Source organism: Pseudorca crassidens, chromosome 2 (genome assembly GCF_039906515.1).
Source record: "Pseudorca crassidens isolate mPseCra1 chromosome 2, mPseCra1.hap1, whole genome shotgun sequence".
Taxonomy (NCBI): domain Eukaryota; kingdom Metazoa; phylum Chordata; class Mammalia; order Artiodactyla; family Delphinidae; genus Pseudorca; species Pseudorca crassidens.
Window position 1 is genome coordinate 1,976,600 of NC_090297.1, and position 16,232 is coordinate 1,992,831.

General features: G+C 61.8%; 1 protein-coding gene across 3 annotated transcripts in view; it reads left to right on the plus strand.

Moving 5' to 3' along the window:
* Positions 1-15,534, plus strand: part of PRDM16 (PR/SET domain 16) — a 323,046-nt gene extending 307,512 nt beyond the window's left edge. For 2 of the 3 annotated variants that reach the window (XM_067717769.1, XM_067717770.1), the window contains exons 13-17: positions 4,002-4,171; positions 4,419-4,593; positions 8,337-8,564; positions 9,412-9,586; positions 10,772-15,534. In XM_067717769.1, the coding sequence (XP_067573870.1) occupies positions 4,002-4,171; positions 4,419-4,593; positions 8,337-8,564; positions 9,412-9,586; positions 10,772-10,906 (883 nt within the window). In that variant the 3' untranslated portion in view covers positions 10,907-15,534. The remainder of the gene's footprint in view (positions 1-4,001; positions 4,172-4,418; positions 4,594-8,336; positions 8,565-9,411; positions 9,587-10,771) is intronic. The other variant, XM_067717771.1, reaches the window with a different exon arrangement.
* Positions 15,535-16,232: the final 698 nt, after the last annotated feature.

Below are 16,232 nucleotides of genomic sequence, written 5' to 3' on the forward strand. Positions count from 1 at the left end.
TCTTTTGCCCTTTCCAATCTGTGAGTTTCGACGCGGGTAACAATGATTGCTTTGAAAGTTTGCGCTGCAAATCCTGACCACGTCTGGTTCAAGGCAGCCTACAATGAGGAGTTTGGGGTGTGGGACGGTGCTTGTGACGTCACTGAGGCTTCTGGGCTCACGCTGTGAATCAGAACGTCTTGAATTGGAGAAGGAAAATGTGCGGGTCTGTCCACAGAAGCCCGTTGCCGGCCCAGGCCAGGTCTGATGAAAACCGCCCGCCGCCTGCCCGGAGCCCACGTGTGTGTGCTGCGTGTGTGCCCCTCACAAGCAAGAGAAAGACAGACCCCTTAGTGTGACCGATGCGTTTTCTGGAGAGGAGGTCACACCTCTGCCCGGCCCAGCCCGTGTCCTGGCTTCGAGATCTTTGCATGCAGCTGCGGGGCGAGGGGCAGTTGGTGACACATTCCTTCAAGCTCCGGCACGGAGGGCTTATTGAGACGTGGGAGGAGAGATATAAAAACTGGATTGGGAATGAGGGGGGCCGCTTCCTTCATCTGTGCTGGCAGCCGCCATGCTCAGGGGTCCCCCCAGCTGCTGCCCAGGGTGGGGGCCCTCGAGTCACACTCTGGATGCGAGTGCTCGTGGACTGGCCGTGGGCTCCTGGCGGGACCTGGATTCCGGCTTTAAGGATGCTCACCTCCCCATCTGGCTCCCCGTCTCGCTGACTGTGTTAAGTCAAAGCACCCAGCAAGGTCCTGTTACCATTTCTGTCGGGGCTACGGGTGGCCCATAGGTGTCCTTTCTTTGCTCGTTTTATTGTTAGGGCTGGGTCTCAAAATCTCTTCTTTCTTTCCTTTCCTCGCTTACGAAGACCGAAGGCTTTTCTCCCTGTGATGGCTGGTGTGGCCCCACTGGGTCCCGGGGAGGGCGCTGCCAGCCCCCCGAGGGCCATTTCACCCTCCCCACGTGGCGCTGGGTCTCTACCACGGCTGGCTTTCCCAGGGCGGCGGCAGATGCGGTCACAGCAAGGTCCCCTCGAGGCCCTGCCTGCCCACCGCCGTGGCCAGCGCGGGTCTCTGCTCCCCCACTCTTGCTGGAGCGTGATGGCGTGTTATTTTATACAGCACGGCCGTAAATTTCACTAGCCACTTGTCAGCTTATTTACAACGCAAATCCCAGCTGCTCTGAGAGCCCTGCTCCCTCGCAGCCCTGGGCTCACCAGTCCCCTAAATTTCAAATGTACTTCTCTGGGCCATTTATTTAAATTAGGACCACGAGAGGGCCAGGTTCAGGACTCTGTGACCAAATCGAATGTGTCGCTGCCCTCCCCAGCCCCTCCCAGCCCCGCAGAGGTTGGGGCTGGGAGGTCTCAGGTCTGTGATGAGCTCCTCGGCCAATCCTGTTTCGTCCTCAGAGTTCCCACTGCTCTGGGGTAATGCACGGCCACTGGTGGAGCTCGCAGAGGGTCCCTGAATTTCCAAAGATACAGGGAAAGGAGGCTAAGTGTGCAGGCACCTGTGTAGACCGAGGCGGGCGCACCATGCAGCCCGTGTGAAGCCTGTTGGACAGGCAGGGGGCGAACGCCCAGACCCGGGCTGGGGCCAGCTTGGCCTTGCGCTCGCCCTACAGGCGAGCCTGGCGCCACTGGGGGTGGAGGGTTTCTGTAACTTTGCTGGGGGCAGAGTGGGGGAGCGAGATGGTGCAGGCTGGGATGTAAAAATCCTCCTTTCTGGACCGTCGAGAGGGGAGCGCCAGGTCAGAGGACACCCGAGCATCTCTGCCCAGCCCAGCCAAGCCCCAGCCCAGCTTCTCTGGCACCGCAGGCCGGGAAAGACAAGATAACCACCTTCCCGGTGCTGGCAGCCAGGACGTGGGTCCAAGTCACGAGGCTGTGGGAGGACCAAGGCCCCATGTCCCAGGGACACCCAGGGGCCTGGGGGCAGCTCAGCTGGCCCAACAGGCCGGCCTGGCACCTAGCAGCAGAGGAGGCCGAGGGTGGCTCACGGGGAGCCCAGGGGGTTAGTGTGTAGATCACGGACAGCTCTTAGCCCATCTGCCGTGGAGGGAGCCAGCGTTAGCCTGGCCTCAGGCAGAATGTGGAAGCTTCGGGAACTGAGTAAATGAGCCCCAGAATCACACCAGGGGAGCCGCAGGGGCCCCCTCTAGCTGGGCCCCTCTCCCCAGGGGTTATCCCGCAGGAGGAGAGGCGGGGGTAACCTGGAGCCTCTCGACCTACCAGGACAGAGCTTCATAAGGCTGCCACCCCTTCAGCAGGGAAAGCTCAGCTCCTGGGCCCCAGCGGCGGCTCGTGGGGGCCCTGGGAACACGGAGGTTGCCCGGACTCCCCGGGCAGGGCCAGCCTCTGAATGTCAAGTGTCAGGTGGGCACCTCGGGTTCTGGGTGGGCGGCACCGGGAAGGCCCCCGCCAGCCCGGCCCCAGATGGGAGGCCAGGGCCCCAGAGCGTCCTCAGGCACGTCCCAGTGCACGTGACCGAGCGCTCGTGACCAGTACGCTGTGCTGGAGCACAGCCACCGGCCCCTGCAGGAATGCCAGGCCGCGGCCTCACGGCAGGTCCCCACGCCTTCCAGCCACGCCCTCTGGGTGAACCTGACGTCCCGAGCTCATGCCCCTCTGCACTGGCTGCATAGACTCTGCCTCCTGAAGGGCTCGGGCACTCAGCGTTCTGCCGTGCTCGCCTCTCTGCTTGTCGCTCCGGGGAAGCTCGTTTCCGAAGCAGGAGGAGACCTGAGCGCAGGGATGGCTGTTTCGGTGCACCTGTGCATCTGAGACTTGGATGAGCATCCCTGGAGGAGTTCTGAGGCCAGGTGCACACGAGCGTGCCCACCAACACGTGTGCACCCGCACCCGCACCCGCAAGAGTGGACATAGCCACACGTGTGTGCAAGAGCACTCTGAGACGCTCGCACACGTGTGCGACTGGAGACCCCTGAGCCAGAGTCCCTCTGCCATGGCCCAGCTGGGCGTGCAGAGCGGGTGGGAGCGGTGGACGGCCTTGGCCCGGACTCCTGCCGCCAGGAGGAGGTGGCACTGTTTGCAGAGCTGGCGGCTGTGGGTCCTCCGTCCCCCGGCCCCGGCTCTCTCTCTCTCTCATTCTCTCAGTGCCGGCAGTGCTCAGGCCCCTCTGTCAGTTCCCGTAGGTGATCACCCTCCCTTTCCCCGCCCTCGGGGCCTCCAAAGGTGGTCGTGAAGGCTGTGCCCGCACGAGGCCCCACACCCACGGGGACCTGCACGTGGCAGGCGTCTCAAATCGTGCCTCATGGCAACTTCCCGTCAGTAGAGCACTTTGCTCTGGTAAACTTGTGGGGGTCACGACAATATTCTAACAGAAGCATCTGGAGGAAAGAGCGTCTTTTTCTAATTTCCCAAGTGTGCCGTGCAGCCTGGCAGCGGGTGCCCCTGCAGAGGGGCTGAGGGCACCCCCCACTGAAGGGGGTCCGTGGACGGAGGCCACCTGACGGGGTGAGGCTGGGAGGCCTCTTCACCTCAAGGCAGTGAAGGATGCTCGAGAGAGTTGGGGCAGCCCCTGTGCCCTGTTAATGGACTGGCCAGCTGAGGCCCCAAGGGAGATGCGGTCCGCCCAAGGACCTGTGGAGAGGGGCCGGGACCAGGCCAGGGGAGGGTTCTCCGCCAGGGAGGAAGGTTGCAGGCAGCGGGTCTGGGCTCCTTCCCAGGAAAACCTGCCAGGAGTATCTTTCCTGGTGCGCGGGTGCCCCCGTGAGGCCGCCAGGAGCACGCCGCCCTCTGCCGTGGACCGCCAGGCCCTGGCCTCCGCGCTGGGCGGACCCAGACAGCAGAGAGGTTGAGAGATGAGGGGAGACGCCAGAGGGTCCCGGTGCTGCCCACCCAGGGGCACAGGCCCCAGAGGGTCCCCCCGGCCTGTTCAGGGCGCAGTCCGACGCCATCCACCGCCCAGGGGCAGCTTTGCCAGGACCGCCTCCCAGGGCCCTCGGGGGTCTCCTCAAGGCCGGGGGCTCCGCTGAGGCGCCGTGTCTTACAGGTGTAAGTACTGCGACCGCTCCTTCAGCATCTCCTCCAACCTCCAGCGGCACGTCCGGAACATCCACAACAAGGAGAAGCCCTTCAAATGCCACCTGTGCAACCGCTGCTTCGGGCAGCAGACCAACCTGGACAGACACCTGAAGAAGCATGAGCACGAGCACGCTCCAGGTGGGGGTCCGTCCGGCGGGGAGGGGCGGGGCCGAAGGGAACGCAAGCTAGCTCTGTGGGGAGGCTCGCAGTCACCCCTCAAACCGTTGTCATTACGGAGAATCCTGTGCTCTTGGGTCTTCCAAGAAGTGGGTTCCCTGACAGCGCCCCAAATGTGCACCCCCCTTGGCTGCCCGCCCCGCCACTGGTGCGCCGCGGAGGGAGGGGCTCAGCTGAGGGACGCCCCCCTGACGCTGCTCCTCTGCAGTGAGCCAGCATTCGGGGGTCCTCACGAACCACCTGGCGACCAGCACCTCCTCCCCCGCCTCCGAGTCGGACCACCATGCACTTTTAGATGAAAAGGAAGACGCCTATTTCTCAGAAATCAGAAACTTTATTGCCAACAGCGAGATGAACCAAGCAACAACGCGAACAGACAAACGGTAAGAAACCCATCCCGGGGCCCCAGGAAGCTCTGGACTCTGCATGGTCACCTGTATGGTCACGCCCACAGCAGGGTCCCGCGTCCCAGCACCAGGGACCCCAGGCCCACCGCAGAGGGCGAGGCCCGTGGTCTCTGCAGCCAGTGTCCATCCCAGCCCCCTCTCTGCCTCGGTTTCTCCACCTGCAGAGGGCGATTAGAACAGGCGCCCTGGCCTGATGGCGTGTGTCACACGCTCAGTGTGGTACCAGCACACAGGCCTAAATGGTACAGTTTGGCCTCACGGTTGAGACGTGCAGCCGGACATGGGCCAGGCGACGGCTCCTGCCATGAGACCTGCCGCGCCTCTGAAAGTCCAGAACATTCTCACTTAACCCGAGGCACAGAAGGTTTCTTAGCAAGAGTGCTGCCCCTTTAAATACACACACACGGAGGCAGGAGGATGGCAGAACTGGGAGTTCGGGGGTGCGGAGAGTATTCTGCATAACCTCCATCCCGGGGCTCAGCTGGCAGAGAATCAGAGATGCCCAAACTCCAAAAGTCCTCAGGGATGTGCTCCCCTAGTTCTGCAGAGGCCCAGAGGAGTGGGTGGGCTGTGGCTTTGCGGCCCCAGGGCCCCGGTCCCTCCCCACCCATCTCCAGCAAGGTGACGAGGGTCCCCCAGGACACCCAGCTCCCCAAGAGCCTGTCTGTTCCCACATCACTGGTGCCCCTGGGGGCAGAGCAGGGGCACCAAAAAGACCTGTCAAATCTACAAATGGGCATGACACGACACTTGGACTGTTTCTGGCTCTGCTAAGTCCTGAATCTATCCCCGGGAAGGTGATCTCACCTGGCGCCTGGGTGGGCTCAGAGGAGGGGAAGTGGGAGAGGCTGGCCATGGGCTGCACATCCCAGAGCCCTGGCTGGCAGTGGAGACCTCACTCCTGCGGGCAGCCCTGCCTGCTCTACGGCCAGCAAAGCGCCCATGGCCATCCTTGGCTCTGGGCACACGCTATGGTCTCATGGGAACCCAGGCCCTGCCGTCTGCTCCGGGGTGTGGAGTTGTGCTCGGACAGCGCCCCGCGGCTCTGAGGGCTGTGCGCAGTTCAAGGTCCGCGATCTCCGCCTTCAAAGTCACGGACCTGAGCACCCAGGGGCTGGGCCACGAGGCACGTCCGAGCTGTTGAAGACTCTTCCTTTGTGCCCAGGGCAAAGCCAGACGAGAACTGACACATGCCCGGGGCATCCTCCCTGGGGTGGGCGGCCGCGCCGGGTGGCTCCCACACCTCAGGCTTGGGTGACAGGCCCAGCTCTCAGCCACGAGGAGGACACTCCAGGAGAGCCACCAGACAGAGGGGTTGTCCCCAGAGGGAAGAGGGGACGGCACCATCCTAACCCCACGGAGCAGAACGTTTCAACCAGGGCCCCTGGGGGGCGGTCCGTGGGGCTCAGAGGAGGCTGGCCTCACGTCCCGTGCCAACCCAGGCCCTCGGCTGGCCCCGCCTGCTGACGCTGCATCCCGGGAGCCGGGAGCCCCTGGAGGTGCCTGCACATCGTTGTCGGAAATGGAGACCATGGTCACGGTTGACGTTTGTCGGCTAACGTGCGGAAGGCGGTAGGATGCTGGCGGTCCTGTTAGGGGCCAGTACTAACATCCAGAACCAGCATCTTTCTCTTGACCGTCAGTGAGAATTGAGGGCCTGCCAGGCTTCCTGGCCCTACAATCCCAGAAACTCCTGGGCTGGATCCTGTCCCCCCCAAATTCCTATGTTGAAATCCTAAACTCCAGCACCTCAGAGTGTGACCTTATTTGGAAATAGGGTCTTAAGTTGTAATTAGTTAAGATAAGGTCTTACTGGAGTCGGGTGGCCCATGTCCGATAGGACTGGTGTCCTTAGAAAAGGGGGAGATTGGGGCACACACACGCACAGGGAGGTACCGTGTGAGGACAACGCAGAGATCGGGTGATGTGCCCACAAGCCAAGGAGTCCCAAGCATCGCCAGCACCCCACTGGAGTCCAGGGGAGGGGCCGGGAGGAGAAGCAGCCCTGTGACACCGGGACCTGGGACGTCTAGACTCCAGGACAGGGAGGGATGGATCCCTGCTGTCTGAGCCGCAGCCGTGCTGCTCTGGTGCGGTGGCCCCGGGGAGACTCCCCCGCCCCAGGCAGCCGTGTGGAGGCCTGGACACTCGTCCTGGTGTCCTCTCTGTCTGAAGCCGTCTCCAGCCAGACCCCCCGCTCTGTCCCCGCCATATCCGCCCCTGTCCCCACCCAGCGAGCTCTGATGCTCGATGCAGGCCTCCCACCAACGAGCAGACCCTCTATGCAGGGCGGGGCTGGGGACGCAGAGACAAAGCGCTCGAGGTTGCTGCTCCTACAGAGAGGGGCTCATGTATAAACCTGCACAGAGAGCTCAGGCTTGCTTAACTGACACACAGGGCTTTGCACTGATCCGAGCCCCGGGGCCCAGGGCTCCCCACCTGCACTGTGCACCAGCCCTCAGCGTGGGGCCTGTTCCCACGTCCCTGGGAGGGCGTGGGCTCCGAGATGGCAAGCCCTGTCCAAGGGGACCCTGCTAAGACCCAGAGTGGGAGGCAGGACCTGGCTCTGGGGTCCTCACCGCGGTGGACGGGCATGCACCTGGTGACAAGGGACATGTGCTGGGGTCCTGCCCGTCCTGGAGGGCAGGTCAGCTCTCAGCATCCGCATACTTCCCTGTGGAAAGAGAAGAAGTGAAGACAGGGACGGGCGAGAGCAGGGCCATCGGGGTCTCCCCCAGCCCAGCCCGGCCCCCCACCCTCTCTGCGTTTGGAAGTGGTGACCACTCGGGGGGGACGTATCCTCTCGCCTTGGTGCCCCGAGCGAAAGCCCGAGTCTCCCCTGACAGCAGTGAACAGACTCCCGTGGGCCGTGTGGGGTCCAGGAGGAGTGGGGACGGGGGGCTCGAACTCGGGCTCCGGAAGCGTGTGCTTCGCCCTCCACCCCCCCTCTGCCCACGTGTCGGACCCCCGCCCAGATGGCCTCGGGCCCAGCCCACCTGTGGCCGCAGCCCCTGGTCACAGACTTGCAGACACACCAGACACAGCTGGTGACATTTTCTGAAGGGAATGAGCAACCTGTCCCTCACTGCTTGTTTTCTGCTTTCAGTGATGAGGACCCAGGGTGGGAAAGGCTCGCCCGGCTGCAGGGACCCCGAGGGAAATGAGGTGGGGTCCGGGCTGCAGGAGAGAGCCCCCTGGCGGGTTTCCATCACTGACAACAGCCCGGTCCGCGTAGTCCTGGACCCTGGATCCCAGACGCTCCATCTGCGGAGGGGCCGCCCCATCCTCGTGTCCTCACGGCGGGCGGGGGGGAGCAAGCATCCATCAGGGCCGGGCCAGCAGCCCTCCCATGCTCTGAGCCCCCCCCAGGGCGCCCCTTGTGCGGTGCCCAAGCCCAGAGCCCCCTTCCCCACCGGCCCGGCCGTGGCTTCCTTCCCTGAGCCACTGAGTGGCCCGCTGTCCTCGCTGGCATAACAGGAGCCCTGCCGCCGAGCGGTGCCCACCCAGCCCCTGCCCAGCCCTCAGCAGTCCCCCTTGGCCTGAGTCACTCACTCCACAAGGATGGCAGCCAAGCCACCCAGGACCCCGGCTCTGAGGGTTCGGTGACCGCGGGGGGGGCAGGCTGCCTTCGAAGGGGGCGGGGCGGCCGTCAGGGAAGGCGGAGGCGTGACCCACTGGCCTCTGGGCATCTGTGGCCAGCTCCGTCCGTGTCATTTCAGGCCGGAAGTCCAGGACCTGGACGGTGCCCCCCCGTGCCCGGGCCTGGCCGGCGGGAAGCCCGAGGACGCAGAGGAGGAGGAAGAGGACGAGCTGGAGGACGACGGCGACAGCCTGGCAGGGAGGTCCCAGGACGACACCGTGTGCCCCACGCCGGAGCCCCAGGCCGCCTGCGAGGACGAGGAGGACGGGCCCGCCTCCCTGGCCATGGGATTCGACCACACCCGAAGGTGGGCGCCGGCCCCCAGCCCCCGGGTGCCCCGCGCGCCGGGGGGACCTCGTTCCCACACCCACCATCCGCCCAGCGGGGTTCACCCTCCTTCCCAGCAGGCGTTCCTACTGCAGGGACTTCTGTGTGCAGGCGGGGGTGAGGCCGGGCCCCAGGAAAGGGGGTCAGGGCTCCAGCCCCCCACACTCGCACGCGCGCGCAAACACACACGCTTCCCCAGGCCCGGAAGCAGAGTGGGGGAGGGGACGGCTGAGAGGGAGCTGGTCCTGGACCCGCGGGCCGTGTCCGGCCCTGCGGAAGAACCCAGAGCGGTGACATCTGGCCTCCAGCAGGCTGTGAGGGGCGGGGGCTGAGCACCCACAGTTCTGGAAGCAGGTGAACCACAGCCACGTCCCCCAGGTCCCGACCGCTCGCCGCCTGCTTTCGGCACTGGTGAGGCTGCCGGCGTTCCATGATCCTCCTGGGGGAGGCCTGTAGATCCCGGAGGCCTTTCCGAGACGGCCCGTTTCCTCCCACCCCTGAGTGCTGGAGGCGGGAGCCCCGGGCCGCTCCAGAGCCACCCAGATTCTCGGGAACCGAGGTGTCCCCGGCTGCCCCCCATCCCTGAGGCCCAAGCGCCCCGCCTGCTGCTTGCAGTGTGTGCACGTACTCATCTCCCTCTGTCGCTCTCCTGCATCCGTGTGGCTTCCGTCCAGGTGTCCGTGTGTCTGTGTGTCTGTCTCCTCGTGCACGTGGCCCGTGGAGATGCCGTGACGCGCATGCAGGCATGGAGCCAGCTGTGGGGCATCAGAGAGGTGGCGAGAGGCCAGGCCGGCTAACGGCAGGCCCCTCTCCGGTCGTTGGTGCAGGTGTGTTGAGGAGCGACCAGGCGGTCTGTTGGCTTTGGAGCCGATGCCGACTTTTGGGAAGGGGCTGGATCTCCGCAGAGCAGCTGAGGAAGCATTGGAAGTTAAAGATGTGCTTAATTCCACCTTAGATTCTGAGACTTTAAAACAGACCCTGTACAGGCAGGCTAAGAACCAGGTAGGTACCCGCCAGAGCCCACCCCCTCGCCTTCCCCAGGCTGGACGGCAGGCGGCAGCTGCGCCCCCCCCACCAGGGACAGCCTCGCCTCTCGCTGTGGCCATCCCACGTCTGCCTGGGGACACCTCCCGTGTCTATTGCATCGGCTAGAGAGACCCCCAAGTGACTGCCCTTGCCCACAAGTGGGGTGGGGCATGGAGAGGTTGAGGGCAGATGAACACAAGCGGGACCGTCACGGGGGCGCTCCCCCCGCAGTGCTCGCGGTCACGTGGGTCCCCGTCCTCACGTCCCTGGAGGGAGGCGTCCACAGCAGGTGCCCTGCCCTCGTGGCTGCATTGGCCTCCCTCTGCCTCTACCCAAGCAGGGATGATGATAGCCCAGGGTCTTCTCGAAGGACGCTGCCCCGTTGGGGGTCAGGATTGCAAGCGGCAGCCGTGACGGGGTCAGCGGGCACCCGGCCAGCTGGGCACGTCTCGTTCCTCAGCACAGGTGTCGCAGGAGCCTGCCTCCTGCTTCTCTCCAGTCTGGGGGGCTCGGGGTTTCACTCAGCTCTCTGCAGCCCACCTGAACCTCAGCAAAAGCCGTTTGCGTGTCTGTCTTCGTCTTTTTACTAATGCTGTCCGGAGCGTGAACTCGGGTGGACATCCCCCCAGCCCGCCTGCTCTGAGCGGCCCCCGCTCCCGTCTGCTCACGCCCTGTGGGCTAAGCCGGGCTCCAGGCCAGAGGCACATCTCAGAAACGCTGCACGTCGTTTCCCCAGAATATCTCTGTGCTGCCACCGTGGTCATCCACAGGGGACAGGCCTCACCAGGCAGGGCCTGAGCCTCGTTGACAGGGTCTTAGCAATAACTCCCAGCATTCCCAGTCCCTCCCAAAGAGCACACTTGCCTGGGGACGCGTGCTGATCACCAGGGGATGTGGAGGCGACTGCAAGGGGGGATGTGCCCCAAAGAGGCTGAGGGTCTTGGTGGCACTCTGCACAAGCGCCTGACAGAGCTCCCCCCACCGCGCCTTCCTCCTCTGTGGGCCGGCCCCCCGCGCCTCTGCCCTCATCTACCTCTGGAGCTGAGGCCAGCCAGAGCGGGTGGGAGGCCGGGAGGGGACGGGGCCGGCCTGGGGTCCGCAGGACCGCAGCCCGCACCGCTCACCTGCCCGTCCCGTGTGTGCCCCGCCCTCTCCCGCCAGGCGTATGCAATGATGCTGTCCCTTTCCGAGGACGCTCCTCTCCACACCTCCTCCCAGAGTCCTCTGGACGCTTGGTTGAACATCGCGGGAGCCACGCCAGAGTCCGGAGCCTTCAACCCCATCAACCACCTCTGACCGCCCCCCGAAGGGCTGGGGTCAGAGTCCAGGCGAGGCCACCATGGGCCCCCGACATCCCGACAGAAATCCCAGCTGCGGAAGATGGAGGCCAGGGCCTCGGGGAGCCGGAGCGGCCCGGGGCCGAGGAGACCCCTTGTCACCTGCGTCTGACCTCTCCTCAGCGTCTGTGCCCCCGGCCATGGTCCAACTTTAACTTTTCCAACGAAAACTCAGAACCCGGAGTCCTCAGAGCCGTCGTAGGGTTTCACCGGCTCTAAGAACTGGTCTTGAGGACGGCGTTCGAGATGGTTCAGCTCACAGTGTCCGGGTGCAGCGCGGGGGGGCTGCTTTGCAGAGTCAAGCCCGTGGGCGAGGGCGGGATTTGAACCCCAAACTGAGGCCGGCGGGCCGCTCCCAGGCGCCCGCGTGGTGTCTCGAGAGGGAACGGACAGCTGGGTGTGCTCTAAAGAGGGAATCGCCCGGATGATTTTTATAATGAAGATTACAAGAATGACCCTTTTGGTAATCTTATTGACGACAGAGTCTATTTAAGCATGTGGTTTTAAAAATAGACAGTATTTTTTAAAAAAAAATCAAAAAGTGACTTGCCAATTGTTTTTTAAAAGTAATTTTGCATTGCTTTGAAATCCGCGCTTATTTGCAAACCCAAACCTGCCTGGGAGCCAGCACTGCGTTTGGGCGTGTTCTTTATACTGTAGATGCAGAGAAATTTTCTATCTCTGACCGTATTTGTAAAGCCAAGGTGATTCTGGGGTCCCCCCCCGGGCAGAACTGAGTTTGGGGGGCCGACTCCCGTGAGCAGTTTCAGACTGTGCCCGGGAATCAGATACGGTGTCCTGGGCTGGCCCAAGGCTGGACGCGGAGATGTGCCTGTCATCGTGTGCCGTGCGATTCGTGCCCGTGGCCCCCATCCAGACGCCCGACTGTGTGGGGGAGGTCGGAGCGGTGGCTGGTTCCCTGATGTTCTCCCCACAAGGGCTGTGCCTCGGCCACCCCACAGCAGCCCGCCCGCCACCGTCCTCAGAAGGCAGGCCTGCCGGTCACATTCGGATCTCCAGCCCTCACCCTCACCCACCCCCGGTCAGACGGACAAGGGGGAGGAAGCGGGCCTCCGCGGGGGCCACCGGGGGCCACACTTCAAGGCTCCCTTTTGCTCCAGGCCGCCAAGCTCCACGTGCACCTGACACCCCAAGACACGACTGCCACTTCGCTCTTTGTGTGGGCTCCTGGCGGGCAGGACCCGGCTCCAGAACGAAGGGCGTCCAGACGCGACCTACCGCAAAGAGCAAAGACAGCACAGCCCCGTGGGGACGGCGCCTCCCCGGGGACCAGGCTACTTCTCCACTCGGATGGGCTTTAAATTATTCCCGTAGGGGCCAATTTCGAGTAATCGTTTGTTTTCCCTGATGGAATTGACCTTAATCTGTATATAACTTGTAATTTTTTCTAATTCATTTCTTTTCTTATTTTATTTCTTCCTTAACAGTATTTTTGGCATTAGACATTCTTATTGTGAAGAAATAATGTTAATATAAGTATCTAGTGAAGGACCAAAACCGTGTAATAAGGTCGTGTGATGTGTGATCAGTAACCAGGGAGTGGGGCCGTTTTGAAAGTGCCAAATACCCCGCGTCCCCCGCGCCCAGCAAATCCTGCTGCCCGTTTTCCAGACAATCGTGTGTTTCTGTTCAATTTGAGTTTCAGCTGCGTTTAAGACAAGTGCTCTATTTATTTCTTGTTTGGAAGATAAGAAGCAGAATAGCATCCTGAGAAGAAGAGAAAAAAAAAAAAATCTCCCAAGTTGCCCTAGAAAACGTGTGAAAATACAAACGGCTGTGGAGTGGCCAAGCGTTCGGCCACTCCAGGCCAAGACAATCGTCCACCTGGGCACTGGGGGTCCAGCCTCGCGCTGGAGACCTGCGGTGGGGAGTCCCCGGGGGCGCACAGACCTGCGGGTCCCAGTGAAAGGGCTTTGGCCCTTCCCAGATCCAGTCGAGGTGACAGGCTCAGAGCACCTGGCATGTGGGCGCCCCCGGGGCAGCCGGAGAAGCTGCTGGTGGAGGACGGGCCGTGGCCACACCCATGAGGATCTGCAGACTCAACGTCGGGCTCACACCTGCTCGGAGGCATCCTCGACCCGCCTCGGCCAGACCCGCCTGGTGTGTAGGAATTTCCAACTTCCCCTCCGCCGAGATGGGACCCCTTTGAAAAGTCAACCTCAGATACCAGCTCCCCATTTCTGTAAACCCAAATTATATGATTTCTTCTGCTAAAGAATAAGGTGTGTGCTTTTTTTTGCGATATGACTCTCTCAGTCCAAAACAGGACGTTTGGGCTGGGGGAGACCCGAGGGTCTGTTCCCTGCGGCCCGGCCCTGCCGTTCACCTCTGGTCTCTCTGTGACTGTCACGGTCGGACTTCTGTGGGCGATCTCCTTAAACATTATCTCTTCCCTTTCCTTCTTTTCTTCCCCTTCCCCAAGAACCCCGGTTGCACATTTTAAGTCCTGTTTTCTTGTCCCTCTGAAAACGATTAGAGCAAGCCCAGTTTCTCCTCTGGCCTGAACACTTGGCCGGCCTGGGGGGGTGGGGTGGGGTCTGTCCTTGTACCCCTGGGCAAAGAAAGCACTTACTTCCTATGCCTGGTGTGTCCGTGAAGCCGGGTTTCAGAGCTTAGCGTTGCTCCCAACCACAGCGAGCTGCCCCCCTCTGGTCTTTCTCTGCCCCCTGGGCTCTAGCACCAGCTGCTTGTTCAGGCCCCGACGCCTCCACGTGCCGGGGGACCCTCCGGGGTTGGGGTCTGGGAGCCAGGGAGCCCGGGCTGGAGAATTCCGAGATCCCAGCTTCGGAGCGCAGACACAGCAGGCAGCTGGCCGGCTGACCACTCTGTCCGTGGGCGGGTGGCCAGGGTCAGGGCTGTGGACTGGGTGTCCCACTGGGCCAGGTGTGTCCGGGGCCAGGGCCCTTCGGTCGAGCCTCTGCTGCTTCCCTCTCTGGACTGTGGACACTTACCCCCAAATGGAAATTCGAAAGGAAGCCCCCTCCCCTTTCCCTCCTCCGCCCCTCAAACCCCAGTCCCCCGAGGACCCACACCCTCTCATTCCCAGGCCCATGGGGTAGGATCCCAGGGCTGCCAATGCTTTGGCCGGCCAGCCCTTCAGCCCCCCGATCTGAACCCAGGGGCGTGCGTTCCTGCATCTGGCCTGGGACCCTGGGGTGCGGACGAGTGGACAGGGTGAGCCTGAGAGACTGCCCGGCCGGCGTGGCCTTCCTGCACAAAGTCAAGGGTGCAGCCAGTGTGTCCGGACCCTGACTGGCCCTGGAAGCCCTGAGGGCCCTCGGCCTTCTCTGTCCTGGCTGCTTCCTCAGTTCACAAAGCACTTACCTGAATACACATCCCTCGTGTTCGCCCCGAAGCCTCAAGCACTGGATTATGGAGCCCCTGTGCCCCGCCCCCCGGCCAAGTGACTGAAATCTACTGAGCTGTATTCACTGTGCTGTCCTGGGGGAGGGGCAAGGGGCAGCACCCCCCGGGAGAGCACCCTGCACTGCTGCCCGGGGTAGGGGGATGGCCAGGGAGCCGGGCACCTCGCTCCCCTCCCGGCTGGGGACGCGAAGATACGGTTGCTCCTGGTCGGTGGAGGTCAGCCGGGCCTCAAAAGCCATGAAACTGTGTCTCTGTAGCAATGAGCGATACTGTGACTAAGACGTCCTCCCGTTATTCCAAGGAGCGATCCTTTTCTCCTGCCATTCCAGTGTTTTTGTTTTATTTCTCTTCTGTCACTGATTCATATTACCACTTTTGGAAAAAAATAAAAGAAGATGAAATGAAAAGGCAGCTTGAGTTTCCAGATGTGCAATTCACTTGTGGACAAAGTAACCCTAAAGGTTCCTTTTCGTGCGTTTTGCATCCTCCGTTCCGTTCCAGACGAGGGAAGCTGAGCCCCGTGTCGGAATACGGCACTGACAGCATCTGTATGTGTACGCTGGCGACACTCCAAACCTGTGCACCATGTCATCCTTCACCACTGTTACATTACAGATTCGGTTTCTTCTATTTTCTTTTAGAGCTATATAATGTTGTAAAAGAAATCCAATGTAAATGTCTGGTTTTCATAGAATGTTTTTTAAAAAACCATTGAGAAGGAGGCTGGTGTGTGTCCCACGTCCCCCGATTGTAAATTGCTTCTGTTCTAAGTAAACTGTGCATGGCTCGTGTGTAGCAGTCATTACCGTGTCTGTTCGTGAAATTTTTACGCAAAGGAAAATCCCATAGATGCACTTACTGAATCTGTGATTAGGGTCGACGTCCTCAAGACTAGAAGTCTCGAACTGCCCACGCGGAAGATGCAGTTCTTAATCCATACGGAAATCGCTGTGGGAGAAGGAAATTAAAAGGACACCAAGTGTAGGAGTCATTCAGAGAGCGATTCTGCAGATTTCATTTCGATGCTTGTGATAAAGACAGATGTACTTGTGTAGAGAAACGTCTTTAAGATGAAGCCTAGGAGAGCCGATTTCGAGGTTGACGCTGTAGTCTAGGACCGTATACCAAATGTAATCTTCCCGAAGCTACAATGAATTTATACATGAGATTGATATGCAATAAATCCGTGTGCTTTTCTAAGCCTCCGTGCCCTCCTGCTTCATTCAGGGAGAACAGAGGCCTCTGGGGAGGGCGGGGGGCGATGGACTTGAGAGTTGGGGCGTGGCAAGGTTCTCCACCAGTCCTGATGGAGACGCCCCTGTGCCATCTTCCTGACGCCACCGCCAGGGCAGGTCCCCTTGCTGCTCCCGTTTTCCAGACTCAGAGAGGGCGCCAACTCCCCTGGATGGCCTTGCAGTGAGAGTGGTGGTCTCCAGGTGTGTCCTCCTGAGGTGGGCCCACCCTCACGCGTGCCGGAAGGACGGAGGCTGAGCAATTGCCCAGGCCGCAGGGAGCGCCGACCCAGCCCTCAGGGCACCCCTCCTTCTGCGTACTCTTCTTGGGGACCTTCTTCACAGGGGCCCCCCAGCCTGATTCTGCTCTGACCGAGAGGCCTTGAATCATTAAACTACAAAGGGCGGATGCTCCGTGCCGAACTAGGCCTTGTGAGACCACCCGGGGGGGTGCCCGAACCCTCACCCACGGGTGTCTCTACTCTACTTTCTGGTGACACAGAGGTTAATTAGTGTCACTCAGGTGTCCTCTAGGCCTGAAGCCTCTGGGCCAGCCTCGCCTGCCACATACAAATAGCCCCCACCCTGGCCCGGGTCCCTGTACTTCTCCCGGGCTCCTCACTGCCACCTCCTGCTGGCAGACTCCCCGCACCCCCCCGCTCCTCC